Below are 14008 nucleotides of genomic sequence, written 5' to 3' on the forward strand. Positions count from 1 at the left end.
CTTTAAAATTTAGAGGCAATTTCTTTCCAAAAGTATCTTTTTGTTAATTTTCTCTGCATTTTTCTGCAGCACTGTGTGTGTCAGCTGTTGTTTCTGTTGCTGGTGCTGATGGTGAACTACCAGGACGGCACAGAGCAGAGACAGGGCCGGCTGCTGCACTCTGCTGTCAGACAGCGTCTTCACACAGCACGCTTGGGGGTCCCTAACCTCACTTCACTCAGAGAGTAAGGGCAACACTCAGCTGCCTGCTGTCAAAACACCACACCAGACCAAATGCAACAACAATGCATGATCAAGCAGAAAACCTGAGTGTAGGACTCTGCATATTCCACTAGACATATTAAGATGACCTAAATTGCTTCTATTTTCTTCATCAGGTGCGTGCATGCAAAGGTGTAGGTTTCAAGATTGAAGACACAGAGGACTGGTTCCCCTCAATATATAAAATGTGCATTTGTCCTCCCCAATAAAAACACAAAATAAATTTGCAAAAAATGCACAAATGGGTTTTATACACCCATTTGTGCATTTTTTGCAAATTTATTTATTTGTTAAATTAATTAATTTATTTATTCACCAGAAAGCAAGAAATGAAGTGTCTGATGCCAACAAAAATTCTGGTTGAGAACCCCCAAACCATAGTCCTTGACTGGTCTGATTATCAGGATCGATTCTTGAATTAAAACTATGCTATACTGTGTTGTACATTTTGATTTTGTATGTTTGTTCCATTTTGTCTGTAACTTATGTCGCTGTCTGTCTTGGCCAGAACACTCATGAAAAAGAGATTTTAAATCTCAGTTTTTAAAAATATGTGTTCATGTTTTTCAGGTTTAACATAGGTAAATAAATAAATAAGTCAGTAAGTAAATAAATAAATAAATAAATATTTAATCTGCCCCTCCACCCTCACATATGACCAATTTGTTCCAGAACCTAAGCAGACCCTCCAACACAAGAACAGCTGCCCGAATGCAAATCCTATAATAACTGTGCGCTGTTCAAATTATTCAGTAGGCAAGCTACCAAAGCATCAAAAGTGATCATTTTGGAACATCTCATGCATGTGAAACCAAGATGATACATATTTTGAAACAAAGGTAATTCAGAAAACACAGTTTCAATTAATATTTCTTGCTTATTTTCATAATATTGAGCAGCACAACTCCACACTCACACTTCACACTCCTGATAGTAACGCACCTCTCATATTTCAGCTGGCGCAGAAGACAGAACTGACACACAAAGCCAGAACAATAAATTAAGTTATTATTATTCTCATTTTATTTTAACATAATTATCATCCAGTGCCCACAGCCTGAATTGCATTCTCTTTTTTTCACCCAGAATTGAAACCTGGAAATAAAAAATACCACCTACAAATAACCTTTTTTGCAGACACCCCAACCAGACGCAGGTCCCCAAACCCCCCATTTAAGATAAACTCTATATACCCATCCCTCATGTGTTCTGCATGATGGTTCAGATCATAGTAGATCAAGAAACATGTGGAATAGTAACAACTGTTTTTTAAATCATTTTTATAAACTAATATATCCCAAGCAAAGCTACAATAACTGCATTAAATTTCTTTAATGTGCATGATGTCATCACATTTATCATGCAGTCAACTTACAAATATCCACAACAAAACATTAGACTAATGACTTAGATGACTTTTTAAAGGTTAATTTTCAAAACTTGCAGTTGAATTATCAGGACTAAAGAGAGTACCTGTAGAGAAGAAAACACCTGAAAATCTGTTCTGTTATTGTGCATCCTGCATCTTTATACATCTGTGTATTTATTCGCCCTCACACACACAGAGTGATATGTCAATTCTCTCTCCATCCAGCTGGTCAGACGCAGAGCAGTGGATCAACCACACCTTGGTGCCACATCTACACCAAAACCCATCACTGCGACTTGTTGGATCATCACGGCTGCAGTACACACACACTCTGAGTCCTCCAACAAGTGTCTTTCTGGACAACAGGAGCGTGACAACACTCCAGCTCCTAGCTGACTTGCAAATGGCAGATTGGGGCAAGAAACAGTAAGTGGATTAGTTACGGCGAGATGACTGCGTCTCCAGGACATGCTGAGTGTGTATTTATTAATACCTCCATTCTTCAGTTGTAGAATCCTCTGGGAGAAAGACAAGATTGAATTACTCTTTTGAAAATAATGAGGCGTGCTGTCCCCATTAAAACTTGCCAAAAAACAAAACAACACAACTTTTTTTTCCTCTGGGACCAAATGAAGCAATACCATAGTAATGCTTGATCATTTTCTCATTCAGATTGCCAAACTATTTTGCATACTTTGCATTACTGAATCTTTTAATGTGTTTTTTTTTTCATCTTAACATTTTGTTATAATAATGACATTTTTTTACTTTTAGACACACATGGGTTATATATTGAATTATATTCATACATTCATTAAGGAGGAAAACATGCTTAAAAATCTTACTATAAAATCATCAAATAATGCATTGTAATTGTAATTCTCATGTCTCTCTTATGTCTCGGCAATAGCTGTGTCTTGAGGCATTATGTTTTTGGGTTGTCTGTCTGTCTAGCCGTCCATCTCTCCATCTCATTGGCATGAACAAGGTATCTCAGGAACACCTCAAGAAAATTTGGCACAAATGTCCACTTTTACTCAACTAATTCGATTTTGGTTATCATAGGTCAAAGGTCCAGGTCACTACAACCTTGTCAGTCTCATTTTCTGAACGTAATATCTCAAGAAAATCTTGAGGGATTTTTTTCTTCTTTTTTCAAATTTGACACAAATGTCAAAGTAAATAGAATTCTGTGGTCAAAGGTCAAAGTCACTGCAACCTCACAAAACAAGTTTTTGGCAAAAACTCAAAAATGTATGCGCTAATTATGGCAAAATTTCACAAAAATGTCACGTAAGATTAAAATGATGAAGTGATGACAATTGATATCTTAAGGTCAAAAGTCAACTTCACTCTGACATCATGTTACACAAAACCCATTTTCTGGCCATTACTCTCAGTCATATATCAGGAACAATGACACTAATCTCGGATGCCCACCTTGAAACTTTGTTGATTGTTAGACCCTCTGTGATGCATGGCAGTAATTCTATTTTCTTTTTCTTTTTTTTCATTTCAGGTTTAAAACTCTTTCAATCGACTTCACACACTACCACAGAGAGTCTGGTTTATTTGTGTGTGTGTCCATACAACTAGAGTGGGCTCAGACACAGAAAATCACACCCTCTCTCTCCATCCATCCACTCCTCATCCCTTCATCCTTCTCTGGACCCGACCTGCAGGTGGCACTTACGGTAAAAAAACACTTTAACCCCTTCAAATACACCAAGAAGAGATATTTGGTGTGATAGATATTCTTAAGCAAAGTGCTGAAATCCACTTCATACTCCAGGTTCTCCTCCTCATGTGTGCTCTCCTCATCTTGTTTGGAGAGCTGTGGTCCATGGCTACTGAGCGCGCCCAGTATCTGCATCAATGCAGACACTGGGTCCAGCTTCTCCAGGCGTTGTTGTCCCTGGCAACGGCTATCCTGCAGTTCTGCTTCCTGTCTCAGGCCACTTGCTGTGTTTTCAAGGTAAGATATGAAAACTTAATACTTTTAACATCTATTGAGAATACCTTTAATGCATGTCATTTAAACAGGCGCTTGGTATGTATCAAAGTACATTTCATATTTTTTTAAATGGGGTTGTATGAGATACTTATCTATAGACAGTATATTACATACAGTGGATGTCAGTCGACACACCTGCGGTTTAAAGAAGCGGGCATGAGTACAACAAAGAAGTTAAGCAATCTACTGCTGTGGAGGGGTCCCCAACGAAACATATAAATGCAAAGAAAATGACAGCAAAAGTCTTAAAAAAAAAGAATATTTCATTAAAAATGTACCAGTGTATGTGTTGCTTCAAATAAATAACAGTAACCTGTATGTGCTATTTAGCTTCGATCCCAACCAGACAGCTTCATCAACTTTCACAGAGCTGCCCTTCTGGCACAGAAGTGTTCTCAGTGTGCGGCTGTCCTGCTCACTCTGCTTGTTCTAAAGGTAAATGCGAGCTCTAGTTCATCATTATTCATCTCCATACTGATTCACAGCTTTCTCCACTCTACTAAATGTCTACTCATTTCCATTTCTGTGTGTCCCAGCTGCTGGGAACCTTGAGGTTTGTTCGGAGGTGGGTGGTGTTAGGCAGAGTGCTGCAGAGAGCCTGGAGGGAGCTGTGGGCTCTGACTGTCCTGCTGCTATTGCTGCTGCTGCTCTGCACTCACCTCGGACACATGGTACAAAAAGAAGAGTTTTAGCCGAATCAAATATTAATAAAGAAGAAATGTATTTGATATGTCTCTGTCTTTGTTTCAGCTCTTTTCCCATTCAGTGGAGGGTTTCCTGTCAGTTCGTCAGACAGCTGTCTCAGTGCTGTCCATCCTGCGAGGCCGGCTGGCTCTTCAACAACTGTGTAGGGTCCATCCAGTCCTGGGGCCTGTCTATGGGCTGCTGCTGATGGGGGGAGGTGTTTGGTTCCTGGCCAGACTCTGTGGAGCTGTTCTCATCCGTACATACAGGTACAAAATTTACTGTACGCACACAATATTAGCAGTTATGTGTTTGGTCGGATATGGGTAAAATCCCAGCACTGAATTGTCAAAAGTCAGATGTTACCCGAACTTCTAGTGTCTGTCATTGTCTAACATGGCAAGTTTGAGCAAGCTTGACACAGATTGTCCCTGAGCTTACAACTGAACAGCATTTAAAAACATGAAAACATATTTAAAAAAAAAAAAAATCAAAATTCATATTCAAATACATAATAAAACAGGCAGACACAATGGTCCAGGCTACTAGATATGTGCGTAATGAAAATGACAGCGTTTACTCTCACTTAAGCATGTAATTATGCTAATATTTGCTAATTAGCACAAAACACCAAGTACAGATTGAGATGACGGAAATGTTAGTTTTGCCAACATTTGGTCATAAACAAATTGGACAACACTGACAAAAATTGAAATATTGACCTGATGATAGCACTATGTGAATTGTTATCTCTACAGTGATTACACTAAGGTCAACCTCAGGTGGCGCCAGAGGAAATGTCAAGGGATCACAAAAAGGTTTAAGGGTTAATAATCAAATGATAATTTTACCAGTGCACATCCACCTGTCCATCCATCTGTAACTGCTTACCCGATTCAGGGTCACAGGGGGGTTGTAGCTGATCCCAGCTTGCCCAAGAGGCAGTGTACATCCTGGACAGATTGCCAGACAATGTTGTTTCACTGGGTTGACATATAGAGAAACACAATCATTTACACTCACACTTACACATTGAAACCTATGGGCAATTAAGAGACAACATTTGCCTTACCTGCATGTCTTTGGACTGTGTGAGGAAAGCAGAGAATGCGGAAAAAAGCCATGCTAACACAGGGAGTATTCTTGCTGTGAGGCAACAGTGGAACACGGTACCATCCACCAATGGAAATGCTGAAAGTGATAAACTGCAAGTGGGATTGCAACTAACGCTTCAAATTTTCCCTTGGTAGAGTACCAACAAAGAGTTAACATTGGGTTGGGTAAATATTGCGTTACATAGGTTTGGCACCATTTCAGACATTTGTACGTTTGTCCGTACTAAAAAGCCTGAAAGAGCATATCACATGACCCGCTATATACACTGGTCATGCCTGTGCTGGAGTGAAGAGGAAGCAGATGTAGTTGGTTGCTTAGTTACAGAAAATATACGATGAAGGAAGAACAGCTATGGCAAAAGTAACAACAAATTTGTCTTTGTTTGGACTGATAATGAGGTGGAACTGTCACTGAAAGTAACATAGATATAAGACAAATTAAAGTTGGCAGAAGCCATAGATTGGAAGTAGTGTAGAGCAAGTACAATGACATATTTGGGTGGTGCCTGGAGCATTTTCTATTGCCTGAGGAAGCCAAGTTCCCACACAAGAAGGATAAAATTGCAAAAGTTATGTAGACCTATCTAGACTTGACACTTTGTGACTTACAAGAGCCAGTCGGGAGGCGAACATGGCTGTTTGCATCATCGTTTTCAAAAGTCTTAGTTCCGCCTGTCCACACTAAAGCATAACCGTGGAGTATTCAAACTAATACAGTGTCAACAGGGTTTTCAAAAGTCTTCAGTGTAGAGGTTCAGAAATGCAGGATTATGGTAAATGCTAGGCATAAAAGTAGCAATAGTAATGCTCTTTATTTCAAAAATATATAAATGTGGATGTAGCCTTGGTTTCATTGCTATCTATTGCTGGGTCCTTAAGGGCGGAGCAAGCTGAGCTGTACCATCCAACCATTGAACCACAGGACTATGAGATGGTAGAGTTCCTAATAAAAAGACTCAAGCTGTGGATGGGACTCACCAAAGCTAAAGAAGTAGGTAGAACATATGTTTTACAATAACACTTCCAAGGTGAGTTCATGTTGCTGATTCCACACATTTCCTTTCTAGTTCAGGCACAGGGTGAAGTTCGAAGGTATGGAAATCCCTCCTTCCAGGTCCTCACAGGAGTCCCATCTATCCACGCTGTCTTCAACCCTCCCCTCATCCCACTCTCCTTCTCTGTCCTCTTCATTTTCATCCCCTTGTCCCATGTCCTCAGCTCTCTCTATGAGGTCTGAGGACTCGTCAGTGTCCGAGCCTGGGTTCGATGTTCAGCCCTACTTGGACCGCCTGTTGCCCTGCGTCAGTGCAATGCTATCTCGTTTTGATCAGGTCAATCAGATAACTGAGGATGTTTACAACCTGGAAATGAAACTGGAAGAAGCGCAGACAAGGAGGAGGAAGTGGGTCAGTAATAACGGCAAAGGTGCAGAAAGATTTGACGAGTCAGCAAAGCCAATGGAACTGGAGGAAGAAGGAAGAGATATTAGAGAAGTGAGACACAGGAGGACAGGCCTTATTTACCCCAAGCCACGAGTCTCCCTTCCATCCTCGTTCTCTTGCACTCCTTCTATATTTCACTCCTCCACTGCATCGATCAGCATCTATCCCCGTACACGTAGTACCCACTCTGAGTCTGACTCTGTACCATTCCAGCCTCCGGCATCAACCAACAACCACATTTCTGAAGTCACTAAGCTTGCATCTGGAATCAGTGGTTTATATCCTGCAGGTGAACCTGGATGTGGCAGGTTCCCCAGGAGAAGAGCTTGGCATTCTGGGAGCTCTCATTCAGCTGATGCAGCTCAGAGGATCTTCCAGGCCCAAGCTGGCATTGCTCCATGTGGCAATGGAGGAGAATATTTAGCATTCAGTAAAACCAGACCCAGGAGTGAAGTCAGTAACACGAGACCCAGGAGTGAAGATGGGGTAAGAGAGCATGTCAGTGATGGAGTCCCTGTGAAGAGGAAAGCTTGGACTGAGCAAGAGTGACCATGTACTGCCTGGATCTGACTGGATCTCTGTAATGGGTGCAGCGACAAAGCACTGGACTGCATTGCTGTAATGGCACTGCTTAATGCAACGCTGGTTCAATGATTTCATATAGTTTGCAAGCAGGTTGCAAAATGTCCTCTGTGAGTACGTCGGAGTCTTGCCAAATCTGAGAAAATAAACCCAAATTATGTCATCATCTTGGATTGGACTTGGAAAACCACTGACCTTTACGTACAAAAACATACATTCATCGAAAAAACACTTTCACTGTCCTCATACTTCCTTGCATCCTTTATTTTGGTGTAGATCATCCACTAGATGGCACTAGAGGGCAATGTCAGAAGTTTCTAACAAGAACGTGACAATGGTGCAGGAGATCGCAATGTACTTTTTGCCCAGAGGCAGTGGTGTAGATGGTGATGGTCTGTAACTCCATTTAATACTTTGTGACATTACAGACATATTTTCATGTATTACGGATTGGTTCTGTTCCATAATTTTGAAAATATTATATATCCTTTGATCATCTCTCTCTTGCTTACTTGAATTACCTTACACTGCCTCCATGATTAGCGGTGGTACTGCTCTGTTTCGTCCGTATTCATAAGCTTTAAGAAAACATGTACAAATACAACATATTGTTCCTCACAATATTGCAAATCTGTAAATGCAGTCATATGCCAATATACTTCTGTGAGAGACTCTAGATAATTTAATCTACAGGCAATTAAAGGCAAGTGACAATATTGTCTGACACTGGACATGTTTCATGTCTTCAAAAATTGTATTTAAAACAAGAAAACAGTGTTCTCCTATAGCAATAATGTGCGTGCTAGTGTTTTCATTAATGGGCTTAGTTTAAATAATAACACAGCCAAATTAATGTTTTATCAGCAGTAATTCATATGATTACCTATCTAACGGAAAAGACCTTGATATAAGAGTAAACAAATGATAATGTAGCAGCAAACACTTTTATTGCAGGGAACTGCGTGCTAAGGTGACTGACTGCAGTGTTTGTCAGTTTAATTGAAACACTATTATATGTGTGAGATGTTTGACTTTGTGTACAAATTCGTATTGTGTATGACATACAGTAGTAAACCAAACCAAAACTGCAGATCATCAAAATTTGAATGCATTATTCATCATACACACAACATACTTAGGAAAATATGGCCAATACACAAAAAACAGATATTTAAACAAAGAATAGAATATTAATAGTCGAGTGATCGACATAGTTGGGGGACTTGGGTGACATTACTTTACTCAAGTTAAGTTGCAAATTTGAGGATTGAAACTTGTTTGACTTACACTGATAAAAGACTGAACTTGAATTTGACTTGGTATTCATGACTTTAGACCTGACTTAGGCTCATGACAGACTCAAAAAGACTTTACTTTTTAAATCAATTTTTTAAATTTTTGTATTTTTCTATATATTGATAGGTAAGGTTTTGTTTTTTAAACATGATTAAGTGGGAGCGTCCGGTGGCTCATCAGATGAAGCAGGTGCCCCATATATGAAGGCAGTGTCCTTGCTGCAGCAGCCATGTTTCAATTCCAGCTCGCGGCACTTTGCTGCATGTCATCCCCTCTCTCTCCCCCTTTCACGCTGTCTGTCCTATCTAATAAAGGCAAAAATGCCAAAAAATAATCTTTAAAAAAATGATTAAGTGATCCTAATGCACCTAAACCTCGCAACCTGCTAAGACACAGTAGACCAATGTACAAAGACGCTATCATGGAGGGGGCTGGTCCAAAAATAATACATTTTGGATCAACGGATTATGTGTCAATTAAGGTAGTAAGAAAATAACATATGCAAGGTCTGTAGTTCAAAAGTGAAGTGACCACCTGAATGTCCAACTCCATCCATGACTACAAAACCTACAAAGCAACGAAAGGTATGTAAATGTGTCATTTTTGCTAGCTTATTAACTTATTTAATCATCAGAGTATGATCTTTGTACTCTATATGCAAAGGCAAGGCAAAATTGAAACATTAACAAAGATAGACATTAAAAATTAACAGTTTTATGTGAACTAGCTGTATCATGAACATCACTTCACCTAAAATCACCTTTTGACTTTCTTTTAGCGGTTTGCACCTTCAGAATGAACACAAATATTATACTATGCTGCAGTTATGCAAGCTTTATCCAAAAGTTTGTATTACTTCCTCTAATCATATAATTGACATTGTTTTGAGGTCAGCGATTACTTTGTCCATTACTTATCTTTACTTATCACCTGTTTGTGTGTATTGCCTTATCACTGTGTAATGGTAAAATGTCAGTTCACCTGTATAAAAGAGGATTCATGCCTGTCTGTCGGCACTCGTTTCAGAGCCTACAGGTGAGTGTACGACACAAGCCTAGACCTAATATATTACTGTTGCAGTATTTCAGTTTAAATGGTTCTGTAATTGTATTGACCTCAGTGACATGAGATTAACTTGATTTAAATTCCCTTTCTTTCGCAGTTGACAGCAAAGCCAAGACCATGAAGTGGGCCGTCCTTGTGTGTGCCATGGTGGCACTGTCTGAATGCTTCTACCAGTAAGTCAGCCTGACCACTCAAACATGTTTCTGTTCTATTTTTTATTTGTTCTTCTATCTAAAATTCATTAGCTCAACTGAAATAACTGCAGATATATATACCATTTAATGGAACAGTGCGTAAGATTTAGTGGGATTTAGTGGCATCTAGTGATGAGCCTTACAGTTTGCAACCAACTGAAACTTTTCCCGGTTAGAATTCCTTCCATTTTGAGGAGGTTTTTATCGTTAGCTGAATTATTTGTAGAGTTCTCTGCAAAGCGAATGGAGTAATTTAAACCTATAAAAGGACTGAATAAAGCAGATTCATGTTAAAAATTCTGTGGTTTCCAATGCTCTCATTGCTATCTATGGAGGCTAACACAAAACACAAATGGCTTCATCCTGAGCCAGTGTTTGATTTGTCTATTCTGGGCTACTGTGGAAACATCACTGTGCAACACGGCGATCTCCATAGACAAGGACCTGCTTCCTGTGTAGATATATATGGTTCATTCTAAGGTGATGAAAACAAAACTATTCTCAGGCCTCATCATAAACACTGTGCACAACTCAGAATTTAACCAAACGCAGCTGGATTTAGGAAAATGACTGCAAGGAAGGAAAAACCCCTATACCTATCAATGAATGATTTACAAGTGGAGTTAAAACAGCTTAATTTTAGTTGCTTCCTTTGGTGAAACTTAGGGTCCCTCTGGAGAAGGGCAAGACAGCCAGGGAGATCCTGGAGGAGCAGGGTCTGTGGGAGGAGTACAGACTCAAGTATCCATACAATCCCATGGCCAAGTTCGATGATCGCTTTGCCGTGGGCACCGAGTCTATGACCAATGATGCTGATGTGAGTAACAGCTACTTATGCTTAAACAAACAACATTTGATGAATGACTGATTTTAATCACGAATAATGTTGCTATCTCCTCTTTGTCTTTAGTTGTCTTATTATGGAGTCATCTCCATCGGAACTCCTCCTCAGTCCTTCAAGGTTATCTTTGACACTGGCTCTTCTAACCTGTGGGTGCCCTCTATCTACTGCAACAGTCCAGCTTGCAGTATGTATAAATGCAAATGCATGTACACCTCCACACATTTACACAGATGCAAGATTTTGATAAAGATTTGCAATCTTATTTCCCTGATTTGGAGGTAACTCCAACATTAACAGTTTGTAAGACTTGTCTTACAGTGATACCTTAAGTTAATACAGGGTCACAGGCTGATGCATGTCAGTTGATTACCAAGGTCCCCAAGGGAACCAGGCGCTCATTTCAGCTGATAAATAACTAAACTAAACACCTAAATCCCATGAGTAAGGATAGAGTGATCTAATATGCCTAAGGTAGCTTTTAGAGGTGTTCAAAAGCAAGTATGGTTAGTGTCGGGGCTGAAGTCAAGAACAGCAATCCAGTCCATGTCAAGTCCAAAACCATGACTGAGTCAAAGTCAAGACCAATTCAAAAGGCAGTCAAGACCATGTCCAGAGCAAATCAAGTCCTGTTCAAGATCGTAATAGGTAATGATGTCTTTCCAAAGCTTACATAGTGATTAAGGAGTTACAAATAATCTATAAAAAAGATAGGTCAGTCTTCTATATCAAACCTCAATGCAAAACTCATCAATGCATATAATTTAGGTTTTAGGACCATTACAGGTTTCTATAGGTATGTTAACCAATATTCATTTTTATGAGTCATGTGAAGCCAAATTCAGTGTGGTGGAATTTGCCATCCACTGTTATCCGCTGTGATAGCTAGCTAGTGACTTGCTGTAAGTGATGTTACTGTTAGTGGACTGTAGTGGCAAGTGCTGAGCTCAGAACCAGCATTGTTAGGGAGTTGTGTTTTTTTTTTGTAATGCCTCACTTTGGCAGAACCAGGCAATGTTCTGTATAACTCTATCAAAAATCAGCAGCCAGGCACAACTTGACCAGTTCTCAGTAGCCTTGTCTGAGACCAAGACAATCCTAAGTCCAATAAGGCACAAGACAAAGACATCAAAAAAGTGGTCTTAAGTCCAGACTCAAGACTGAGACTAGATTCAAGTGCTACAGCCCTGGTTAGTACTGGGGATAACTTTTGGATAAGAGGATAATAACCTGAGAGGCAGATGAGTGGTCAAGATCTAAGTTAGGAAAAGCAGACCCTGGGAGCTTTTAAGTCTCAATTTTACAGATTTGCTTTGTAAACTTTTATTCCATATTTTCTTGAATGGGCATTTGTATGGTTATGTTGCTTTTTGGTCCTTGATGTTTTAATTTATGCTTTGCTTTTATTATTTTATTTAGTCAGTTGCATCATTTACAAAACTTAACAAATTTTCTCTCCCCACATCTGTACCTTCCTAGACAACCATGCCAAGTTTAACCCCAGCACAAGCAGCACCTATAAACACAGCAGTGCTTCTCTCAATATCCAATATGGCACCGGCAGCATGATTGGTCTCCTTGGATACGACACTGTGATGGTGAGAAATAAATGCAAATTACTTTGAAGTGGACAATAAATTTTATCTACAGTTCTTACATACAAGTTACAACTTTGGCCTACCAAGTTGAAGATATAAATGTACCCAGATACACTCACAATTAATATAATTTATGCAAAAAAACAAAAGAGGGTATTACAAGATTACAAGATCCCATTGCAACTTGAGAATGTTTTAAGTTTCTGAACTGTCTTTGTATTTGTCAGGTGGGTGGGCTCGCTGTGACTAACCAGATCTTCGGCTTGAGCACAAGTGAGGCTCCCTTCATGCAGTACATGCGTGCTGATGGTATCCTTGGTCTGGCATACCCACGCCTGGCTGCCTCCGGTGCTACACCTGTGTTCGACAACATGATGACGGAGGACCTGGTCAAGCAGGACCTCTTCTCTGTGTACCTGAGCTCGTAAGGACAACCATAGCTTTGAAAAATCCCACTACTTAATAATACTAAGACAACAGTTGATTTCAAGGAAGTTTTTCGGTAAGTTTTCATTTTCTTCTGTAGCAACTCCCAGCAAGGCAGTGTGGTGACCTTTGGTGGTATCGACTCCAACCACTACACTGGCTCTATCACCTGGGTGCCCCTCTCCAGGGATCTGTACTGGCAGATCACAGTGGACAGGTAAAGCAACAAATGCAGCATCACAGGTCTTCCAAAATTTATCACAACTAAAGTAATGTCATCTTCAAAAGTGTTTATCTGCTTGATGCATGCTAAACTGTGTATCCTTTTCAGTGTTACCGTCAATGGCCAGGTTGTGGCTTGCAGTGGTGGTTGCCAGGCTATCGTTGACACCGGCACTTCTCTTATTGTGGGACCTCAGAGCAGCATCAGCAACATCAACAGTCGGGTGGGAGCTTACAGCCAGAACGGAGACGTAAGTGGCAATAAAAGACATGCAGGCTGACTGAAAGAGATTTATGTAGCAGGACATTAAATACAACTTAACCGAGTTCAAACCTGAACAGTGAACCAAATTTTGATATCCTTTCATCCCTTTTCCTTTCATTCTCTCTCCCTCAGTATATGGTCAACTGTAACAACATTGCCCAAATGCCAGATGTGACTTTCCACATCCAGGGACAGGAATTCACCCTCCCAGCCTCTGCCTACATCCGTCAGGTTAGTGATTGTCTACTCTGCTGCTTAACTTTCTCATTTTACAATACTTAACATTTGGCTCAAATTCTTCTACTAAATCCCTCCCACAGTCTCAATACTTTGGCTGCCGTACTGGCTTTGGCAACGGAGGTGACAGTCTGTGGATCCTGGGTGATGTCTTCATCAGACAGTACTTTGCCGTCTTCAACAGAGGCCAGAATATGGTGGGTCTGGCCAAGGCTGTGTAAGCAGCCTGAAGTCATCATGTCCAAGAGCTTTGAACGATCATATGTACATCTTAGTGCTACAGTAGGATTTCCAACATGCCTAAGACTCAAATCTTTTCACTGTCCAAGTAATGATTACATATCCCTTAATCCAATAAACAAGAGTTCAATCAGTTTGAGTGGTGTTTTATTAAATT

The 14008-nt window shown here is 40.0% G+C and overlaps 2 protein-coding genes across 2 annotated transcripts in view; both read left to right on the forward strand.

Moving 5' to 3' along the window:
• pkd1b (polycystic kidney disease 1b) overlaps positions 1-9734 on the forward strand; it is a 33946-nt gene extending 24212 nt beyond the window's left edge. The window contains exons 34-42 of the mRNA XM_088070246.1: positions 70-224; positions 1856-2056; positions 3150-3324; positions 3423-3605; positions 3975-4079; positions 4181-4315; positions 4395-4597; positions 6323-6434; positions 6511-9734. Coding sequence (XP_087926372.1) covers positions 70-224; positions 1856-2056; positions 3150-3324; positions 3423-3605; positions 3975-4079; positions 4181-4315; positions 4395-4597; positions 6323-6434; positions 6511-7434 — 2193 coding nt within the window. The 3' untranslated portion in view covers positions 7435-9734. The remainder of the gene's footprint in view (positions 1-69; positions 225-1855; positions 2057-3149; positions 3325-3422; positions 3606-3974; positions 4080-4180; positions 4316-4394; positions 4598-6322; positions 6435-6510) is intronic.
• A 111-nt stretch (positions 9735-9845) lies between these two features.
• Positions 9846-13984, forward strand: LOC121958751 (pepsin A-like). Its single transcript, XM_042507858.2, has 9 exons — positions 9846-10001; positions 10689-10839; positions 10933-11050; positions 12343-12461; positions 12689-12885; positions 12988-13104; positions 13219-13360; positions 13507-13605; positions 13695-13984. Exons 1-9 carry the CDS (start codon positions 9946-9948, stop codon positions 13830-13832), a joined length of 1137 nt encoding a protein of 378 aa, XP_042363792.2. The 5' UTR covers positions 9846-9945; the 3' UTR covers positions 13833-13984.
• The last annotated feature ends 24 nt before the right edge of the window (positions 13985-14008 follow it).

The sequence above is a fragment of the Plectropomus leopardus genome, chromosome 19 (assembly GCF_026936395.1).
Source record: "Plectropomus leopardus strain MGB_pleo_1.0 chromosome 19, ASM2693639v1, whole genome shotgun sequence".
Classification (NCBI taxonomy): domain Eukaryota; kingdom Metazoa; phylum Chordata; class Actinopteri; order Perciformes; family Serranidae; genus Plectropomus; species Plectropomus leopardus.

Excerpts from the sequence above, each read along its gene's own strand:
- LOC121958751 (XM_042507858.2), top strand. The coding sequence starts at position 9,946 with ATGAAGTGGGCCGTCCTTGTGTGTGCCATGGTGGCACTGTCTGAATGC. Across the intron at positions 10,002-10,688 it reads CTGTCTGAATGCTTCTACCA|GGTCCCTCTGGAGAAGGGCA; the intron begins GTAAGTCAGCCT and ends GGTGAAACTTAG. Across the intron at positions 13,606-13,694 it reads CCTCTGCCTACATCCGTCAG|TCTCAATACTTTGGCTGCCG; the intron begins GTTAGTGATTGT and ends TCCCTCCCACAG.